A 19,821-nucleotide genomic window follows, 5' to 3' on the forward strand; every position below is an offset into this window, starting at 1 on the left:
CGCCTAGAGATGAAGAAGTTTAACGTTTTTCTGGCTGAAATATCATAAACACCACCAGGGCGGGATCACAGTGGCCAAACATGGGATGCCGACACTGTGGGGGGAGGAGCTTGTCGACAGATCGGAGGTGCTCAGCGATGTGACTGCAGCTGTTTGAACAGGGTCATCTGCAGTGCTTGTTGGACCCGTCTGAGACTCTGACTCTGATCTGATTTAACTGTAGCAGAGAGCTGCAGCAGGGCCTGCCCTAGATCTGTTGGCAATCAGCAGCGTGTTGGACTAGACTGTGCTGTGCTAAATTACAGAGGTGGCTGGAGGGGGCCTGGATATGATTTCCCTGGGATGGAGACCGGCCAACGCTGTGATTAAAGAGCATACGAGCTCTGATTAATATGTTCATCTCTCCTGATGACAGAGATATTTCTATAATAAATGGATGTTTATGATGCCAGCCCGTGACGGTCGTAGCATGTCCCCTCCCCCCCCTGCATTCTGTAAAACGGCGGTGGCAGTGGCGGATTTAATTTGAAGCGTTAATATTTTTTCACGTCGCACGCTGAATTTAACGTGAGATTTATTCGCAGGCGATAAGAGAGAGTGGCTTTAGGAGCAGCTGGCTCCGCGTATAAGGGCGACTATCGGGGTCGAAACCTCAGAATAATAGCAGGGCCTCGGGATTCAGACCCCGGTGTGCGCGCTACAGGGCCATTTTGGGAATTATCTCACTTATCCGTTCCCCTGTGAGCTCAGATGTCCAATCACGTTTTCAGATTGGAGCGCGGGGGCCCTCGGGCTGCGCTTTGACATTTAAGGGAAGCGGAGAGGTGGAAGGCAGTTTGGCTGCTTAGCGGCCCCTGTAAATATCCGCAGTCACCGCGTCGGTTCCGTGCCGTAATCGGCTCTGTGCCTTTTCACTCCGCAGTCTTTGTTTTATTAAGATGAATGATAAAGCCACTGTGCATGCACTCGCGTATCTCTGTTTAGCTCGGCCGCGTATTTGAAAAGACATGCCTCGCAGCTGCTTGTAGCAAAAAAAAAAAGGTCAGTGAGGCGGTGGATAAGCAAAGCCAAGCGTGCACATTATAACAAGTACCAGTGCTTTCATTTCTCATCGGGGCCTTTGTCTGTGCGCTTCACTGTGTCTCCTCTCTGACAGTCCATATGCTGAGCAGCAGTTAGCATCATTAGAACACGCCTCACCAGCAATAATGTGTGTTTTGTTGTGACTTCATCGGGGCGATGAATTCTGCAGATCTCAAGAACATTCAGCAATTAAGAAGAAGGGGATCACGCGGCAAAGCCACTTCTCAGGGATTTACCTGGACCAAGTGGGTTCAGATGAGAACGGCGTGTGAACACAACCCAGGTTTATTTACAAACACGCAGATCTTTCCCCGGGTTTCTGACCTCCCTGAAACGAGTGTGCACGTCAAACGCCCGGAGCTGCGTCCCAACACGCCACCTCACATCACATTACATCCAGCTCACAGTAACACATGCAGGCCTGCTGTGTATTGTCGCGATAATTATGATTGCCAGAGTAAGTCAACAAATGTCGGTATTTGGCAGCGCGGGACGTTTGATTACAAACAACTTGGCTCGGTGTTTCTTCTGCGAACGGTTAAGGGTTTTAAATTAAGAGTCTCAGTTTTTATGCCTGTGGTAAATGTGTGGTTTTGGCTCAATCAAGCTGCAATACACATCTTAGTTTATGTTCCATGTCATTGTTCTCCGAGTCGCACCGCTGTTTCCCATCTGCCCCGGCTGATCGCGGCCTTCTCCGACACGACCTGGTTTCATGAAAGACACAGGAGGAAATGACATTTCACACCGAGCGTCCGTTATTAAAATGACGCCGCCGCTGATTGCCTGTGATCGCTGCACTTATTTTCTGTTATCTGTGGGAAAACAGTGAGAGCGAGGATAGTGAAGGAGACTGCTGCAGGGTCGCTATACAGCGTGCGGTCACATGCTGCACATTTCACATCGGAATGAGTCCACTGAGATTATCCCTATGAGGTAAAATTGGGTTCTTTTGGCTTGATCTTCAGGATAATAATCAGCTCTCGGCTGTTTCTCTAATTTCCCCTTCACTTTGAATCAGTGGACGCACACTTGAGGCTTTCCTCACCACTAGAGGGCACATTGTGGTCAGAAGAATGGTGGAAAATAAGCTTCTCAAGAGCAATTTGAGGATATTTACCATTTCACCAATAGAAATGTGTCAGCTGCCGTTGCACTTTTCATATCCAGGTAGTTATCCTTTCATCGCCTCTGGATATATACAGCTCTTGTGGGCAATAATGCAAATGAGCAACAGTGGTTTTTACAGAGGTTTTTGTCAACGTGATGAAAACGGACTTTCCCATGTGTTTGCGTCCTTCATCGACTGTTAATCAGCTGAATCACCTGGAAGATTCAATGTGTTGCAACTGAAACATTTATTAAACAAGGGTCAAATGTCTGGCTCATTCAACACATAGTTAGAAAAAACAGATCATTAAAAACTGAAAATTGTGATCTGTAGAAGTGAAACGTTCCATGTTTCATGTATTTATTTTTTATTTTTATATATATATTTTTTTTTAGTTCACAATCTTATGGGACCCAATTCCTTACTATTTTACTGCCCATTCTGTCATATTTTGAATAGTTTAAACAAATCTGTTGGATGAATGAATCACAATTTAAAAATGTTATTGATTTTAGATGTGTTTAAAATAAAAGGCATATTTTACCTACCCAAACTAGTTTAGACCCAGTTTATGTAAATGACTGACATAGCTTATATGGTCATTTGATTATTTTGTTCCCTGTTAATATTATTTCTCATTTTTTCATCATACATGTTACACATATGAATTTATCCACGACACAATTGTCACCTGGTTCAATATGTACCAGGTGAAAATCACCACGTGATGCATTTTAGTGCCCAGTGTGAACAGGCCCATCATTTCACCACTGCTGCTGTATGATTATGTAAATGCAGCCCACGGTGCAATAGAGAGGAAATAACTCTATTCTTGCCCCACATGAGGGAAAATAAATATGGCTATTGCAGAGCCAATTCTAGCTGACTTGGAGGAATCAGGGAGTGTGCTGAGAGCCACTGATGATAGGCTGCCAGCCCTGCTCCCTAATTTGGATACTGACACAGGAAAAGCTGAGTGCTTCTTAAATAAGTCCCAACCGGCTTAACAATTATGTAACAGAGCTGACCAACGATTTCTGTGTCCGTGACGCTTTGTGAATGGCATTTTGATATAATGCGTGAGCATGCAGAGCGGAGCACCACCGCGGGTTCAAATGAACCCACTTTCAGGAGGCATTGGCGGGGGCAATCACGCACAGTGTGCCTTGTGTGTGCATGTCAGTGTAGCATGAATGCAATTTCCCCTCTCTGACCTTCCACTGCGATTCTGATTCCTGGCTGCACCGGTGCGAGCGGGGCTATACTTATGCTGTTAAATGTGGTTGATGCACTCACCGGAACAAAAAAAAAGAAGAGCAGGAAAAAAAAAAACACATTTACTTGCTCAAGAGCTGAAAGAATTCAAGAAGGGACTCAACGGACTGGGGAAATTTTTATTGTCATCTAATGTGCTTCCTTTATGGCCAAACACATCTCGGCATCATTTCTGTCAGAGGAGCTCAGCGCTGAAGAAAAAAACTAAAAAGCCGTGAAGCAAAGAGAACTGGATTTGATAGCTCACTCCCGATGTGGAGGATTGATGTGGATGTATGATAGTCAGGTCCTTGAACTGGAAAATAATGAGCGGGGGGCGGGATTTGATGGCTGTGTTGAGTTGTCAGTACTGAAAGCATCTGATATGTATTAATAATCATCCCATCACCTCTGGAGCTGTCAGTCTTATAGAACATGAAAGATCCCGAGCAGGACACCTTCAAATCAAACCTGGCTAATTGCTGTGAAAAAAGAAAAAAAGAGTAACCTTTGACCCCCATCTGGACGGGCACTAAACGTGTCCCCGCCTCCTTGCATTGCTATGCAGCAGGCGCTCCGTCCTCTGCCAGGCAGCGCTCCTCAAAGACGGTTGGTTCAAGGGTGTTAGTGGTGAAGGGGAGTGAAGAACCTGTGTGTGTGTGTGTGTGTGTGTGTGTGTGTGTGTGCGTGTGTGTGTGTGTGTGTGTGTGTGTGTGTGTGTGTGTGTGTGTGTGTGTGTGTGTGTGTGTGTCTGTGTGTCTGTGTGTCTGTGTGTGTGTGAGTGTGGTAACATAATTGACGGGAAAGCTGTGATGATTATTGTCACTGTATTATTTCACAAGAGCCAAAAGCAACGTACACATGTTAACGTTGAAGTCTTTATGAAAGTGCATTACCAATTTAACTCTTAAGACCTATGACATTTTATGCTTTTATTTTGAAGAGTTAAAGACTGTAAACAGAACAGGCGTCAGGAACAAGTCTGTACTTTGTTTTGTCTTCGAGCGATGAAAGAAGAAAAGCTGGAATCATCAGTAGTTGTAAATCAATATGTTTTTGTTTTTTTCACCACTTTATTTCTTTAAACAGTGTGTGGGTTCCTTTTCAGTCAGAGGAATGGCTGTATTGATTGATTGACACTTTTATTGTTCCTATAAGGGAAACTTTGCATTAGAAGGCAGGAAAAAGACTTGATGAAAAACAAGAAGAATCACACAGAGTTAGATACTCAGGTATGTGAATGGCCTCACCGCTCTCAGTCAGTGTCAATCTGAGCATCTTTGCAGTCAGACAGATGGGCTCCTGCTTCATTTTTGGGTTCACGCAGGCATGTAAACACCCACTCACCCATGCACACAAGCACACACACACACATCTCAGCTATTAAAACCAGCCGAGGTCACAGGAAACTCAGCGAGACGATTGCGCTGTCTTCAAATGTAAGTTGCAACAAGGAGAGACAGACGTTCCCCACTGAGAGAGAATTACACGGCGAGCAGACGGCGACGTGCTGGTCGCACACCTTCAAATCCACTCACACAGTAGTTGCACAGTTGTTTCTGAGTCTGAGTCTGAGATACCACATGAATGAATGAATGAATGAATGAATCACAGACACTAACTTATCGCCCACAACCTCACCTCGTATTACGACAGAAACAATGACCGCTGCACTGGTGGTTAAATACGCGTTGTGTCCCTTTAAGTGTGCGTGACGTGCTCTGTACCACAACTCAGAATGTCAGTGACTGTCAATATACTAGAGAAACTAGCCTAGCTTTTAGCTTAGCACTGATGGCTACTCACTCTCCCACTCAGTCGAATGTGAATGAAGACGAACACGACTGTGAAAGTGAGTGGAACTGCAACAACCTTCCAGTTCCACCGTGATACAGTCACACTGAAAGAGAAGAGACTTCACTGTGGATTTTGATTTAAGCATAAGCACAACTGTACCAAACTGCCCAGCCTTGACTTTAAAGGCAAAATGGTAACAAGTGTCCACAGAGAGGCCTGATTACTCGTATTTCCTTTGGCTCCACAGGGAGAAAACAAATCTCCGGGTGATGTTATCAGGGTTATCTCAGCTGCAGGTTGGAGACCTTTCATACGGGAAAAGAGATGCTCTTGGCTGACACAGGAAGTAATCAATAATTTTAGGGTGTCATGCAGAGAGCACCATCCATTTCCTCTTAGCTGCCAACATCCGTCACCCTGTGAGTCACAACGTCAAGTAGAAGTAATCTTGATTATGTCACACCTCGTTAGAGTCAGCGCAGTGTGGGACTAAAGCAGTGCCATTCTTCTTCTTTTTTAACATAACCAGACTCTGCAGCAAATATGACTTTTAGTACTAATATTATAATAATATTTTTATAATACTAAAGGAAATTGAGTACTTACCTTGTACTTAAAACAATAGAGAGCAGAGGCGGCTGAGATTGAGACGAGATGAGTCTACGTCTAAGTATACTTATATACTTATATATACTATACTTTATGACAGCAGGTAACTGAAGGAACTCACTCTCTCATACCAAAGTCTAAGTCCAAGGACAAGGAAACTGCTAGTCTACTGCTGCCTCCTTTGGTTAGTCTGTGTCACTTTAATCTGAACAAAGAATTTTAAACACTTAAGTCTCAAAATAACACATTTCTACTTACTGGTGGAGGCAGTGATGGATCAACAATGGTCAGATGAAGCGACAGACATATTCTTAAGATATCACAGACTTTGTCATGTGAGCCTTGTGTAGTGTTTTCAGTGAGTATCCGTGTCTCAGCTGGTTCTTGATGCCGTGGATACGTTACTAGCCACAAAGTGTTGACCAGATGTCAAGTTCCTCATATGAACACATTTCTAAGAACTTGAACAACTCCTTTGACATAGATCTTTGATGACAAAATCTCCTTGTAGTCAGCACATATTACCGTTATTCAGAAATGGGAAACAAAAGACCTGTAAATATCCAAAGGTCTGCACTGTCTCCTTGTTAAACACATTCAATTTCCACAGGGTTTAACTGTTGTTTATGTGCACTTTTACATTATTATCTCGCAGAGATTTTCGTGTTCAAATTAAAAAAACTTTTAAATGCCAACATTCTTGTGCACCTCCGCACAGATGGTTCTGTAGGCGTTGACACGCACACACACACACACACACAAGAGCGTCTCGGAAATAGCACAGATCCACGTATGCGTTTAACACGCTGATACGGTTGGTGAGGCGAGCATGGAGGCAGAGAATGACTCTTATGTAATGAACTGCACCCCCACCCCGCGCGCTTTTTCCCCCCACCTCGGAGACAAATCAGCCAGCTGAGGGAAAGAAGAGGATATTAAAAATGCACTGTCTTAATGTATTCATAAGATACTCGAATGCAGAGCACGACAGAGACTTGCTTCTGGATCAGTTGGCTTAAAGGAGAAGCTTTTCAGGGTCACTAACACATTTTCTAATATTTCAAAGTGAATGCACAAATGACTTTCCAAACAGTCTCCTTAAGAGCGGCATAACAATTATACACAGGTTTCCAGTGCCCACAGGTGTGCCGGGTGTCTGAGAGTGTCTGAGTGCTTCTGGTCTCTGTGACGCTGAGTCGGTCGTTAATGGCTGTCACTCGCACAGAGCCAGAGGAGAATAAATTCACAACTCAAAAAATTGCCTGCCATTCCATTCTGAAAATCATCTTCCTGCAATGAGCCCATTTTTAGCCGGCGGAACAGCAAATCCGCTAATACTGTTCACTGATCTTATGATCTGCCTTTGCCCCATGGTGGGGTAAAAGAGTGAATCTACTACGAGCTACAACAGCTGAAAGCCAAAGGGGTATATGGGTTAGAACTGGTCCCTTAGCCTGCATCAAACCCCGGATGCACTGTGAAAAAGTAAATCACTGCTGCCACATGATGTGGTTCAGGGATTGATGTACCATGTTACATGTGGGATGCAGCATTTTTGTAGCTCGGTCATCTCAAGGGGCCTGAAAGTCACCCGAGGATTTTCTAAAGGCCCCAAATTCTCCATGGCTCAGCCGAACCATTAGCACTATTGCATCATGGGAAGTGCAGAATTCGACGTCTTTGAAGCCCGTCCCATGCAAGTGAAGTGACGTTAAGGAATCCACTGCCCCTGCATTAAATTTGACGAGTCTCCTGCGAGCCGTCCAACTTTATAAAAGTTCAGCAGCAAATGGCGCGAGCGCAGTGTTGTAATGTAATAACAGCAGAGAAAGTCATTTGTGTCCACAAGTCATCGTCCTTTTTGGATTAAGACATGTGCCATTTTGGACATTTATTGTTCAATAGCAGAAAAGACCAAAAAGAACAGATGTCCTAGTGAGTTACAGGAACATTAAAGAGGAACACTCAAGGTAGATTTGGTTGCATCATTAGCAGCTGTAAATAGCTTAAAAGAGCATGAAAGTTCTGAACACATGTTGTCTTACATTCTCAACAACATGATGAAACTACATTCAGTTTATCTTTGTGTAATTATCTGGATATCTATGTGATCCAAAACTGTGTAAACATATATCCCAAACCAGTGCACATGAAGGCTTGGAAAATACATCTGCGGGGCATGAAAGCAAATGTCGGATTAAAGCAGTAAACACAGACAAGAAGCAACATTTAGTGCCTATAAACCCAAACCAGAATTAGATGCTGGAAGAGAGAGGTCCATATTTCAAGGGCATCGTCTGGATGTGGGAAGAGAAAGCAGCCAAATTGGATGGAGTTAAGCTGCAATAACTGCTTGTTATGACTCTGGAGAGAAAACTCAATCGTCCCTTTGACCGGCCGACTCTGCTGAGAAAGGCTGCATTGTTCCTGTGTTTTGGGAGGATCGTGAGGGGACATGTCACAACAGCACGTTTTTGACAAGGTCTTGGGTTGTCCACTCTTGTGTGCGCTTCCTCACAGGAATGCTGATGAGGCTTAATGAGGTTTGAATCCAGCTGGAGTTATTAGCGGCAGGCCATCTCAAAACAATCCGGGGTCAGGCGGCTGCAGAGGTCCAATCCCCGCTGGATCACCGAGCATGGCGCTGACACGTCAGTGCTTCAGCAGCTTTTGTCCGTCCAGGGAGAGCTCCTTTGTCTCTGTTGATTGGTGTCCAGTATCAAAACAATTACAGGATCTCTCTGTCATTTTGCAGATTTAGGAACATGCTACTCTGCCAAATGTTTTCTCAACTAGAGCGTGACTTTTTTCAGCAGCATTCCTCTATCTAAACCCAACCGAGCATGAGAGAAACTAACCGAACCTGACCCAAACCCAGCAGACACTCTGGGCTGCACACAGTCACATCCTGCTCATGTTATCTTAGTCTGTACTGTCTAACTTTTATAAGAGTTGCTCTAAGGCTGACTCACACGTATGTGGAGGAGGCATCAAGTGTTGTTTTCTTACTCTACATGTGGTAGAACAAGAGTTGACCAATCAAAGCATAAATATCCCAACACAGACACTAGCTGAGGTTGTTGCGTTCTAATCTGGAAGATCATTTCAAAGTTTCTATCTGAACCCAACTGAACCTGCCACATACTGCTGGGGACAGATCCGGATCGTCTTTGGCGTGCAGTCTCAAGCGCTTTCTTCTATTTGAGAGCACTTTACTGGTGCGTTCCAGACCCAGGAAACACATTAAGCCACACATTCTGACAAGTGGTTTCTACCATGGAGTTCATCTCGTCCCCGGGACGGCTTTTCCAACTTGCTAAGACATGTTAATTAATAGGTTTTACCTCTGGAGTGGCATGAGTCATCAAGTTTCCACAGCGTGTTTACAAAGAGGGATTTTTTGGGCTGTTTCGTGTGCAGATTTGCAGTAAGCGTATCTTTTGAAAGCATTGTCCCCTTAGGGGCGAGGTTTAGTAATCCAAAAAAAACCTGCCGTCTTTTTTCTCCCCCTCACTGGAGTTTTTAAGAATAATGGTGAATAAATGATGATGATCATAATTATGATTATGATGTGACGATAATGGAAGAAGCTGCAAACACAGCTGTAGAACTGTAGCCGTAGATGATACAGATTCCAGGTGCCAGATTGTACAAACTGATCCTAATATGCTAAGCCGGTCTTTAAAATTGACTCATACTGAAAGATGTAAGGCACAGTTTTCTCTGAGCAGAAATGTCAGACACAATTTCATTTTCTGAAGCAGTTTGAAATAATACAACAGGATTAGACTTGTTTTGGGAGAATATGGGACTATTTTGTCAACAGATGAAATTAACGTGTGATATGAAAAGGCTCATTTGCGGGGAGAAACTCGCAAAACGCTTCTGTTGCTCGCTGGATTTAACATCTTGAGGGTTTTTGTTTCGGGTTTACTCTCCATATTTGCACTGAAAAAAGCTCCAACACAACCCTCCGCTCAGTAGTGCCCAGACACGCAAAATTAGCCAGAGCAATTAGCAGCTTAAAACCAAGATGCGTAGTCGGCAGTGAAAACTTATCTGACTGAAGCGATGTTGCTTCATGTCTGATGTTAACTCGTCACTGAAACACTCACAATATAAACATGAGAAGACGACTATTAGACTATGTCAGTGGTCAAAAAAGCTACTTTAACTGCAAATACAATACACTTTAACCTTGTATTCCATCTATGGTTCTATTGTACTTTTTACAGCAGTAGTTCCTGGATGGGGTGCAGTTGTAGCACTTTTAGTATGATTACCATAGGCGGCGGCGGCGGCAGCAGCAGCAGGAGCTGTATTCTTGTTATTAGCGATGCAATCAGTGGTGATACAGCAGTTAGAGTAATAGCAGCAGTAGTTAAAGCAGATGTTTCTGTGGCAGCAGCATTAGGAATGCAATCAGTGGTGATACAGCAGTTAGAGTAATAGCAGCGGTAGTTAAAGCAGATGTTTCTGTGGCAGCAGCATCAGGAGTAGTTCAAGTAAAGTGACATTGCATGGCATAGATAAAGGTTGAAGCAAGGCTGTTAAGTTCAGTATGATCATTTATTTTTAGGTATTAACGGCGAAAAAAGAGCGCGTTTGAACTTCTGTTTATCACACGTAAATGTGATAGCACTTCATCTGGAAGCCAGACACTTGGAACACGTCATTCAATGTGCCTGTGCATAAGACTGGTGTCGGAGGGTTACAGGGTACAGACCTCTGCCTCTCAGAGGGTTTTTGAATGGCTTTGTTATCAAGGAGAGTGTCTGCTTGTTCCGCTGCAAATGTTGGAGTTAATTGAACTAAATTGTCATTCATAATCTACATGCTGCAGTTTTCCACGGGCCAGGGCGACGCTGTCTTCCGCTGTGTGCACTGTAATTGAAATTTTGTTCATGGGATGCAAACATTTCGAAGCGTCCCATGAATATTCATGCGCTTACAAGCGGCGGAGGAGTCAGTGCGGTTGACCTGTGGCCAGCTGAGTGTGTGTGTGTGTGTGGAGAAAGGGTGTGCCCGTCATTTACTGACATGTTCTTTTTCTAAACAGCGCCATCCCAGGTCAGCGAGGTCATCAAGGAGAAAGTGCAGCAGCGCAGCATCCAACTCTCCTGGCAGGAGCCACAGCAACCCAACGGCGTCATCACGGAATATGAAATCAAATACTATGAAAAAGTGAGTTTGGGATACATTGGCTGTTTATTTCTTTCTTTCTGCTACACCTTTCTTTCCCCCTTTCAATCTCCCCGTCCACATGTGACGACTCCTCATTTTGTATTCTGCCTGCCTGCTGCTGTGAGTTGAATTCATGAGATTCTGCAAGTACCTTTGTCTCATAATTGCAATAATGAATGAGGCACTCATAAGATTTTAATCAGGCTATGGTTCCTCTGCAGCCACCCCCTCACGCACGTCAGCACACACACACACACATCCGCGGGTGTCGCACTGCCCAAATTAGCAGCGACTGTTATCTCCTCTCCCGTCCCACATAGATTATACCACTGCTTCCCTGTGTTTCAAGTCCAAACACATCATCTGTTTTTACAGTGGAGAGTTAATGGACTGAATTTGAACCAGCAAATGAAAAGCAGGGCAGCAGAGCTCTGATGCCAGTCCTGCTAGCCACAGCGTCGAATCAGTCTCCTGTGTCACATACCGTGGCTGTGGCCTGCCCAGCTGTAAAAGTGGAAAATTGGAAACAACGACTACACCCCTAACAGACCCTGGCATTCCATTTGGGCCGCGAGCCGAGCAAAGCGTTTACAGCTCAACAACAAAGGACACAATGCGTGCAGCCTGTGCATCCAAATGGATTCCTTGATGGGGGAGATATTTCCATGCGTGCGATAAGACGGTACATGTACTGCGAATGGGAGGTTTTTTCGTAAAGCGTAATTGGAAAAAAAACGCTAATATATTTTCATTTTTTAATAGTCATCCACCGAGGGCTGTCATGTTGGGGATTTTTGTCTAACACGACAACTTTGTAAAGAACAGCAAAAGCCACAAAGCAATTAAATGAAGCTGCACTGATTGGCTTTTGCATGGTCATTGCTTGTTGTCCCTGATTACAGGCATGTTCAGAGTAAATGACTGCTAATACACTGATATACACAATAAAAAACCCAGCCAATGTGACAGAACCCGACCCAAAAATAGTTTATCATTTAAAAAAACAAGTTATTCCTGTAATCAGCTGTCCTGGCTGCGTACCATAGCTGCATAAAGAGAAGTCTCATGTGCTTCTTAAGTAAGAAAACGCTTATAAAACAGACAAAGCTGAGCACCATTAAACCATGTAGAATCACAGAGGCTCGTCGCCATCATCGAACCCTCGCTGAGCCAACAACAGTGATTGATGGGACACAAAAAATGAAAAAAAGAGCCTTTATAAAGGAAGAATTATTATCTTTTATGATCACCACAAAGCAGAAAAAAGGCCTGAAGGAACAGATATTTATTGTGGTGAACCATGTGAAGGGACTGTTATCATCTCCATTGAGAGCACATCTGATGTTTTCTTCTTTTTTATGCGGCGATGTGATCGTGAATTTGGCTCTGTGGCGGCCGTGACAAGACTATGTAACCGCAGTATTGCAATAACTGCAACAGCCATACATCCATCAATCCATCCATCCATCCATCCATTCATTATCTTATCCTTCCGAGGGTTTGCGGATGGGCTGTAGCCAATCATAGCTAACATTTGGTGAGAGATGGGCAGGCCACTAATCCATCAAAATGAATTCCTTAATTCCTTCAATCTAAATCTAAATATCTTGAGGAAATTCTGATATTTAATTAAGGCAGGGCTTTAAAAAAAGGAAATAACGGCTTATCGGTTTTAAGAGATTTTATATGAGCTAAACTGTTAAGATAATCTATGGCGTAAAGAGTAATATTAAAGGGGAATTCTGATCTTTTTAAACCTGGACCTGGTGCACTATGGTTGGATTTGCAAATGGCAAGTCCACAGAATGTCCATTCATTTACAGACCCACATGTATTCATGCATTGGGACCCAGGCTGAAAAATACCAAATGTACCCTTTAAAACATCTGCACAGGAATTAAACTGTCAATAAAAAACTGTGAGTCAGAAAGAAAATGAGCTGGACGTGAGTGTCTTGTCGTGCAGATGGAATTGGTGCCTCATGATGTGTTTGAACTGGGCACACGTTGGTGTATTTCATATAAACACAGGGTAAAAGTTGAAGTGCAGCAACAGCAGATTTAAACCAGGAGCAGAGCAAAAAAAAAAACATGGTTAGAACATTTTTACTGGAATCACAGAACATTAGGCCGTGAGAACATGAAGCCAGTCTCTGCCGCTCTGATAAATGAAGTACTAATAAGGTAGACAATGTTTTACAGTGTACAGACTGAATATTGCAGTGGCTGTGTATCAACTTGGATAAAATATCATTAAACTGGACTCATTTCATTATCAACGTGCAGGTAATTACACTGTGTGAAGTATATCTGCAGTATTAATGAAAGGTGTCCACATAAAAACTCTTCAATACGACTCAATTATTACGAGAACGATCACACAGTAGTTTGCGTTTCTTTTTCCAGACTTTCCAGAAAAAAAATTAAGTATTTTGGAATTAAATAACACATTATTTGTTCTTTGCACAGGATCAGAAAGACCGGATCTACTCCACAGTGAGGTCCAAGTCCACTTCGGCCACAGTGAACAACCTGAAGCCCAGCACGGCCTATGTGTTTCAGATCCGGGCTTTCACGCAGGCTGGATACGGCACCTACAGCCCGAGAATGGAGATCACCACCAAGGAGGAGGCCACAGGTATGAGGCTGACAGAAGAACAAGCTCAGTGCTGTAGCTGTGCATTATACATGCTTCATTTATAACAAGGATTTGCATAAAAGCATCTGTGCAGGGATGCTGAGTTTGATATTCACATGTTCAACTGCAATGAAAAAGTGACAGAAACATATTATCAACACTTTCACAATGTTAATTGTTTTCTGGTCGTAGCCACATTTTATCCAGGCGTGTCTCTACAGGTGTCTGCAAGTGAGTTCACAGATTCTCTGGACCTCTTATGGTGCTTTGATGCATGGTTTACCACAATGTCACATAGAAGTGGTCTGTAATAAACTGGAGAATGGTCATTTTAACCTTGTTGTGTAATAACATTTCCAGAATAACCTTTTGGCGTCATGTAAATCCAGTAGTCTGAGCGACAACTACACTTCAGACCAGTCACATTACAGTCCAGGTGTTCCTATTGGCTTTTACACTAATACACAAAGCAGCCTAAAAAAAAAAGGAACAAGTTTAAACAATGTTTGGATGATAAACACAATAAATGGTGAGTCAGTATGGGAGAAGCGTTTTAGAGATGGATTGGTGTGTGTGTCACCTTTCATTCATGAACAGCTGATGGGCGGAGCTCAGGACAAAGAGTCACAATTCTTACACATTAGCATTGCAGTGACTTCTAATGCCTTTGCCCGCTGCAGCTATAACAAAGGAATAAGCAAAAATAGCATCGGCGGCATCAGTCTGATGTGTCGCTGTGATCCAGTCCCATGCTTTTCACTTGTTCCCCACGCTTCTTGCAAGTCTGCCCCTTGACTGCAGCACTTGCAGCACAGACTCTCTCTGCTGCCACTTCATGTACAACCTGTTAATGTCTTCTCTTATTACAGAAACAGCCCAGGGAAATTATTTTGCTTTGAAGCAAAGCAAACACAAATTGCTTTGACTTTATGCTGACAAGACATCATGGGAGAAATCGAAGCATAAGGACAAGCTACTGTAGCGTCTTGAGGATAAACTCATTTAAAGCTAATCAGTTACGTTAGCTCTACCTGGAGTGTCACAGTGGGAATGCTGCTCTGAGCTCTTTTGCTACGTATGCTAGCATTACGGGACATGACGTGACAGGTTAGCGTACCGCTTAAATAAATGTTGCTAATAGCATAGCATGTGCTACAAGGGGAAAAACTCTCATGTCTGTGTGTTATTGTCACAGTTTAACTTAGTTTAAAATGTGGTAGGAAGCACAATGGACACTAGCACACGTTACTGAACTATCTTTAATTTTACACATCAATTAGCCAAACTTCCGGCCAGATGTGGTCTGTGGACATTTTTGCTAACTCACTGAATGATACAATCATGGTGCGTTCCATTTGTAGCCGGAACTAAACATTTCCGAGGTCATACTGCTTATTTTACTGTTAATAACACTGTGTCACAGTAACACATAGTTAAATTTTTACCATACTACACTACCATGTAGGGCGTTGTTATAGGCTAGTCTTGCTATTAATAGCTAACAATGGCTAGCCCAAGATATACGTTGGTTTTTCCGACTTCTAAACTGGAACACAATGAACTTGGGGCTCCCAGTTCCGAGGTAAATGGAACACGGCGTCAACATTCACTCCCGCATCAAATGACTTGGTGATTTCATTGTTATGTGTCAAGATAAGAAGATTTACAGATGTTCTCCAAGAGAAATTTTTTATAGATGTGAAGGCAAATCTGTGTCTTAGGACACTGGTGATGTGACATTAAAGCTAAGCGCTAAGAAGCTCAAAACAGTAACAGATCATTGATAGAAGATCCAAGAGAGAAAACCATTGACCATGACTCCACTAGAAATGGGCGGTTTGTTATGTCTGGCCAGACATTGCAGGGCATCCATGACAGTAACAAAGGTGAAGATTAGTTTGATGAAGCACCACCATCATCACTACCATCTGACATCAGACACCCCTTCCAGTCTTGGCTAGAAGCAGTTCCAGCCCTCACATAAGAGAGATTATTCTGATTTATACGTGTTAAATAATTTAATGTGGCCCTCCAAGGGTATTCTAACAAATTGAAATTGCTTTATATAGAAAAAAGGTTGTCCACCCCTGGTACAGGGTAAACTCTTGAGTGCCAATTATATAGGAAGTAGGAAATGAGTGAGCAAGGGAGTGATTTTGGCCACAGCCCAAGTCTCTGGGTTGCTGAGCACAGTCACTGTGTCCGGCTGCTGAGTGCCAAGAAAAAGTTCCCGATTGTAACTGCCTCTAAAACCACAAACAACAAACATACTGTTGTTTTAAAATCTTCTCTTTGTTCATGGGTCAAAGTAGTTGCCTACAGTGAGGTAATTAGTGAGATTTAGAGCCTGTGGATGTTTTGGGTTTTTTTCCACACACAGTAAGACTGTCCATGCTGAGGAAACACAATACGTATGATAGTATGGCCTTATCTACAGTTATAGGGCTGCAATGAATGCATGTCTCTCACTGACTTGATTACTCAGTTGGTTATTTGGTCATGAAACTTGTTATGAAACTTCAAATGATTTCCTTTTTGTCAACGCACACGAAACCCACATTTAAGAAGAAACTGATTTACTGGTTATCACAATAGTTTGTGATTAATTTAGTAATTGATTTCTAATTGATTCATTAATACAACCCTTCTGCAGTTAACAGTTAATTCATGAAGCGTTTGTAATAATTGGATTTTGCTCCATCACACTGATCAAGAGGGGAAAAATGAGCCAGAGGGATTTTCAACATTCTGGCAATTGAAATGTTTCCGTGTGTAATGGTTTCAAACTGATATATAAAGCAATAACTATCAAGTAATATTCATGTTTTACCTACATTTTATTATCCTGTCACTTACTTGGTGGTTAAGTTTGCTATATTTGTTATAGTATATGAATGAAAAAAACACTTTGAGTTTCAATTTAGCCTCATTTGCCTCCTGTTTACACCAGCAAGTTTGCGTGAATCACACATGAAATGTCATGCGACATACATTTTTAGCTGTTGTATATACTGTGGACCAATTTCCTAACCCTGATACTGAGTTAAAACACATGTATAGACTTAGATCATTTTAGTTTTATAACCCAGCTGTAAGGGCCACACGGTGTTGTAGTGGTTAGCACTCTCGCCTTGCAGCGAGAAGACCCGGGTTCGAGCCCCGGTTGGAACAAGGGCCTTTCTGCATGGAGTTTGCATGTTCTCCCCGTGTGTGCGTGGGTTCTCTCCGGGTTCTCCGGCTTCCTCCCACAGTCCAAAAACATGCAATGTGGGGATTAGGTGAATTGGACACTGAATGGTTGTTTGTCTCTAGTTGTGTGGACTGGCGAACTGTCCAGGGTGTACCCCGCCTATCGCCCGATGTAGCTGACATTGGCACAGCACCCCGCGACCCTCTGGTGGAGGATAAAGCGGTTAGATGATGACTGACTGAACCCAGCTGTAGTTCAAGAGGACACATTAATTACCCCTAACACATGCAGAGTGTGTCATATGAAAAGGTTAGAAGTTTGACTGGTCTCGTTGTCAACAGTGAAACCTGCTCGTATGTAACGTGACAGTTGAGTCCTCCGACCTCCTCCCAGAATAGCCAGTTGGTGAAATATTGAAGCGTGATTGAGTAACAGCTGATCAAATGTCACCAGGTTTTTCATTCCCCATCTCTTCCAGAAAAAAAAAAATCATTATCTTCTCTTTCCAAGTCTTTTCCACACCTTGGATCCACTCGATTTAAAATGCATGAATTCCCCCCCAAATACACTGCTTGCGTGCGTTGACTTTATACGCAGAGAAATCGTCAGTGCGTCAATGCAAACAATCCGAGCACTATGAGAGCTCTGAATGGGGAAACAATCCAACCTGAATGTGTCTTTGTTTGAGATGAAGGGCATCGCCATTACCATCTGGGACTATTAAGCCCACTTTCTGAAACAGTAGAGCCGCGTGTGTGTGTGTGTGTGTGTGAGGACGGCTCAAAAATAGAAGTGTCCCTCCTCCTCCTCTTCCTCTCTGTCAGAGAAGAGGAGGTGGGGGGAGGGTTATCCATCTCCACGCTGCTCATCGGGCTCAAGTATGTCATGTAGATTGTGCTCTTTGATGTGCTGAAGTTCACACTGTGCTTTCCCTTGTCTTTCTGTCCGTGTGTGTCATCAGCTGCGATCGTCTCCAGCGAGCAGAACCCCGTCATCATCATAGCGGTGGTGGCCGTGGCGGGGACCATCATCCTGGTCTTCATGGTGTTTGGCTTCATCATCGGGAGAAGGTACGCTCTCGCGGGCCCCATTGACTCTCCGCTCCTGTGAGTCTGCGCTTGTCAATTAGCTTTTCTGTCACTCACAGGCCTCTTGAGTCGCCACGTGCACATACGCACGCGCACACGTGCACCCATCATCTCGTGGCATGCTGTGCTAATGGGTTATGATGCATCTTTTTTTTTTTTTACCCACCCTCCAGCCCCAAAATAAAAATTTTAAGCCATTTTTTTTTTTTTTGAAGAGCCATTATCAGACAAGAACTGCGGCGCGAGAAAGCTTCGGTTCTGCCTTCCTGTGTGTGTTTGAGAACCTGAGGGCAGGATGAAGTGTGCCACTGCTCACAAAGCACTCTGCCCATTGTCATTATCACCATTTCCTCACACATCATCTGTGTTCTCATCTGCACGAATGGCATGTCACCAGAGCTTTACACAATTAGCCTCCTGTGTGTCAAAAATGGCCTGCCTTCTCTTTCTGAGTCACAGGAATTTACAGAAGTCCTACGCATCCCACTGGCATTTGCAAATGCACTCAAAGATCTACATATCTGTGGATGATGATACTTTACCAACCTTTTAGTCAAGATTTATCTCTATATATGTTTTAAATAACATGGATAAAATTAGGTTTTAATTAATTTACCAAACATTTCTTGGAAATTATATGTTTACCAATTTAAAGTGGTAGAAACACTGCTCTAATGGTTATAAAGTTATACCACTGTAGATATTGTGGTATTACATTACATTAATTAATAAACAATGTAGGTCATTAGGTTCCACACACTATTGGCAGTAGACATCTGTCACTGGAGGATTAACACTGTATATCACAGGAAAACCTTTAAATTGTCCATATTAACTTCATGTATTATACAGTGTAGAGATCTGCTGGCTGACAAGAGATGCAAAACTGAACAAAAAGAAACCACATTTTTTTCAGTAACACACAAACCGCAGCCTGTTTCGCACATGTAAGCTGTTGTTTTTCCCCCACACTAAAAAAAAGCCACAGCAGACTGAATTTATATTGCACTTTATGTCGTGAAAAATGCAGAATTGCAGTAACACTGAAGGATTTAGTTCGTTTTAAATTGCCGGTAAAGTGGCCCTTTTATTTTGATGTTAATGTTTAAAATGAAAATGTCATTTTGTCGTTATGTAAAGAAAAATAGAGATTGTTGCTGTAAAAACAAAAGATTTATTTAACATATCAACCTTATTCCTGGAGGTGCTGCTGGAGAAATGATTATGGGGTGCACTTCCAGAGCAGGAGTGACAAAACACGGTGGTGACTTCAGGATTGCGCTTTTCCTGCAGTGCATGATCATCCTAGACTAAACTTAAAAACTCAGGTTTTTAAATAAATCAGATTGTGTCCCACCTGCTTTAACAAACAACCACTGACAGTATTGCTATGTAAATACTCATAGACTTCGGAATTCTTTAAATGTGTTATTCTAATGTGATATTTACACAGAGTAAAACAGCTAACAGTGTTAAAGTATCACTAAAAGGGTCACTTTAACCCTTGGTGTTGTATTAACACTAAATGAGTTTTATACAACATAAATTCCGATTGTATCTTGTCTCAGAAGATGGCAGGGAATGATCACATCATCCCTTTTCATGTGGTGATGTTCCCACATGTGAAATTCCATAATGTTGGTGATTAGCATCCATTCACCATGAAAACTGTTGCTTCTCCTTTAGCAAAAAAGTTATAGTGATTCTTGCAAACAAGCAAAAGCTTTTTTTTTTCCTTCTTTCGAATGAGCTGAACACACCGAACCACAACTGTGACCCAGAAACAACAACACAGACTGAGTTGTGGGCTTGTTGAACTATTGTTGCACCAGTATGGCTAAGCTAAACCTGTGGACGCAGGATTCTAA

At 42.9% G+C, this 19,821-nt stretch overlaps 1 protein-coding gene across 4 annotated transcripts in view; it reads left to right on the forward strand.

The window, feature by feature from the left end:
* Positions 1 to 19,821, forward strand: part of epha7 (eph receptor A7) — a 95,570-nt gene that overhangs the window by 56,199 nt on the left and 19,550 nt on the right. For 2 of the 4 annotated variants that reach the window (XM_044048573.1, XM_044048575.1), the window contains exons 6-8: positions 10,914 to 11,038; positions 13,507 to 13,675; positions 17,827 to 17,971. In XM_044048573.1, coding sequence (XP_043904508.1) covers positions 10,914 to 11,038; positions 13,507 to 13,675; positions 17,827 to 17,971 — 439 coding nt within the window. The remainder of the gene's footprint in view (positions 1 to 10,913; positions 11,039 to 13,506; positions 13,676 to 17,826; positions 17,972 to 19,821) is intronic. The other 2 variants (XM_044048576.1, XM_044048577.1) reach the window with 1 other exon arrangement.

This window comes from Solea senegalensis, linkage group LG17, assembly GCF_019176455.1.
Source record: "Solea senegalensis isolate Sse05_10M linkage group LG17, IFAPA_SoseM_1, whole genome shotgun sequence".
NCBI lineage: Eukaryota > Metazoa > Chordata > Actinopteri > Pleuronectiformes > Soleidae > Solea > Solea senegalensis.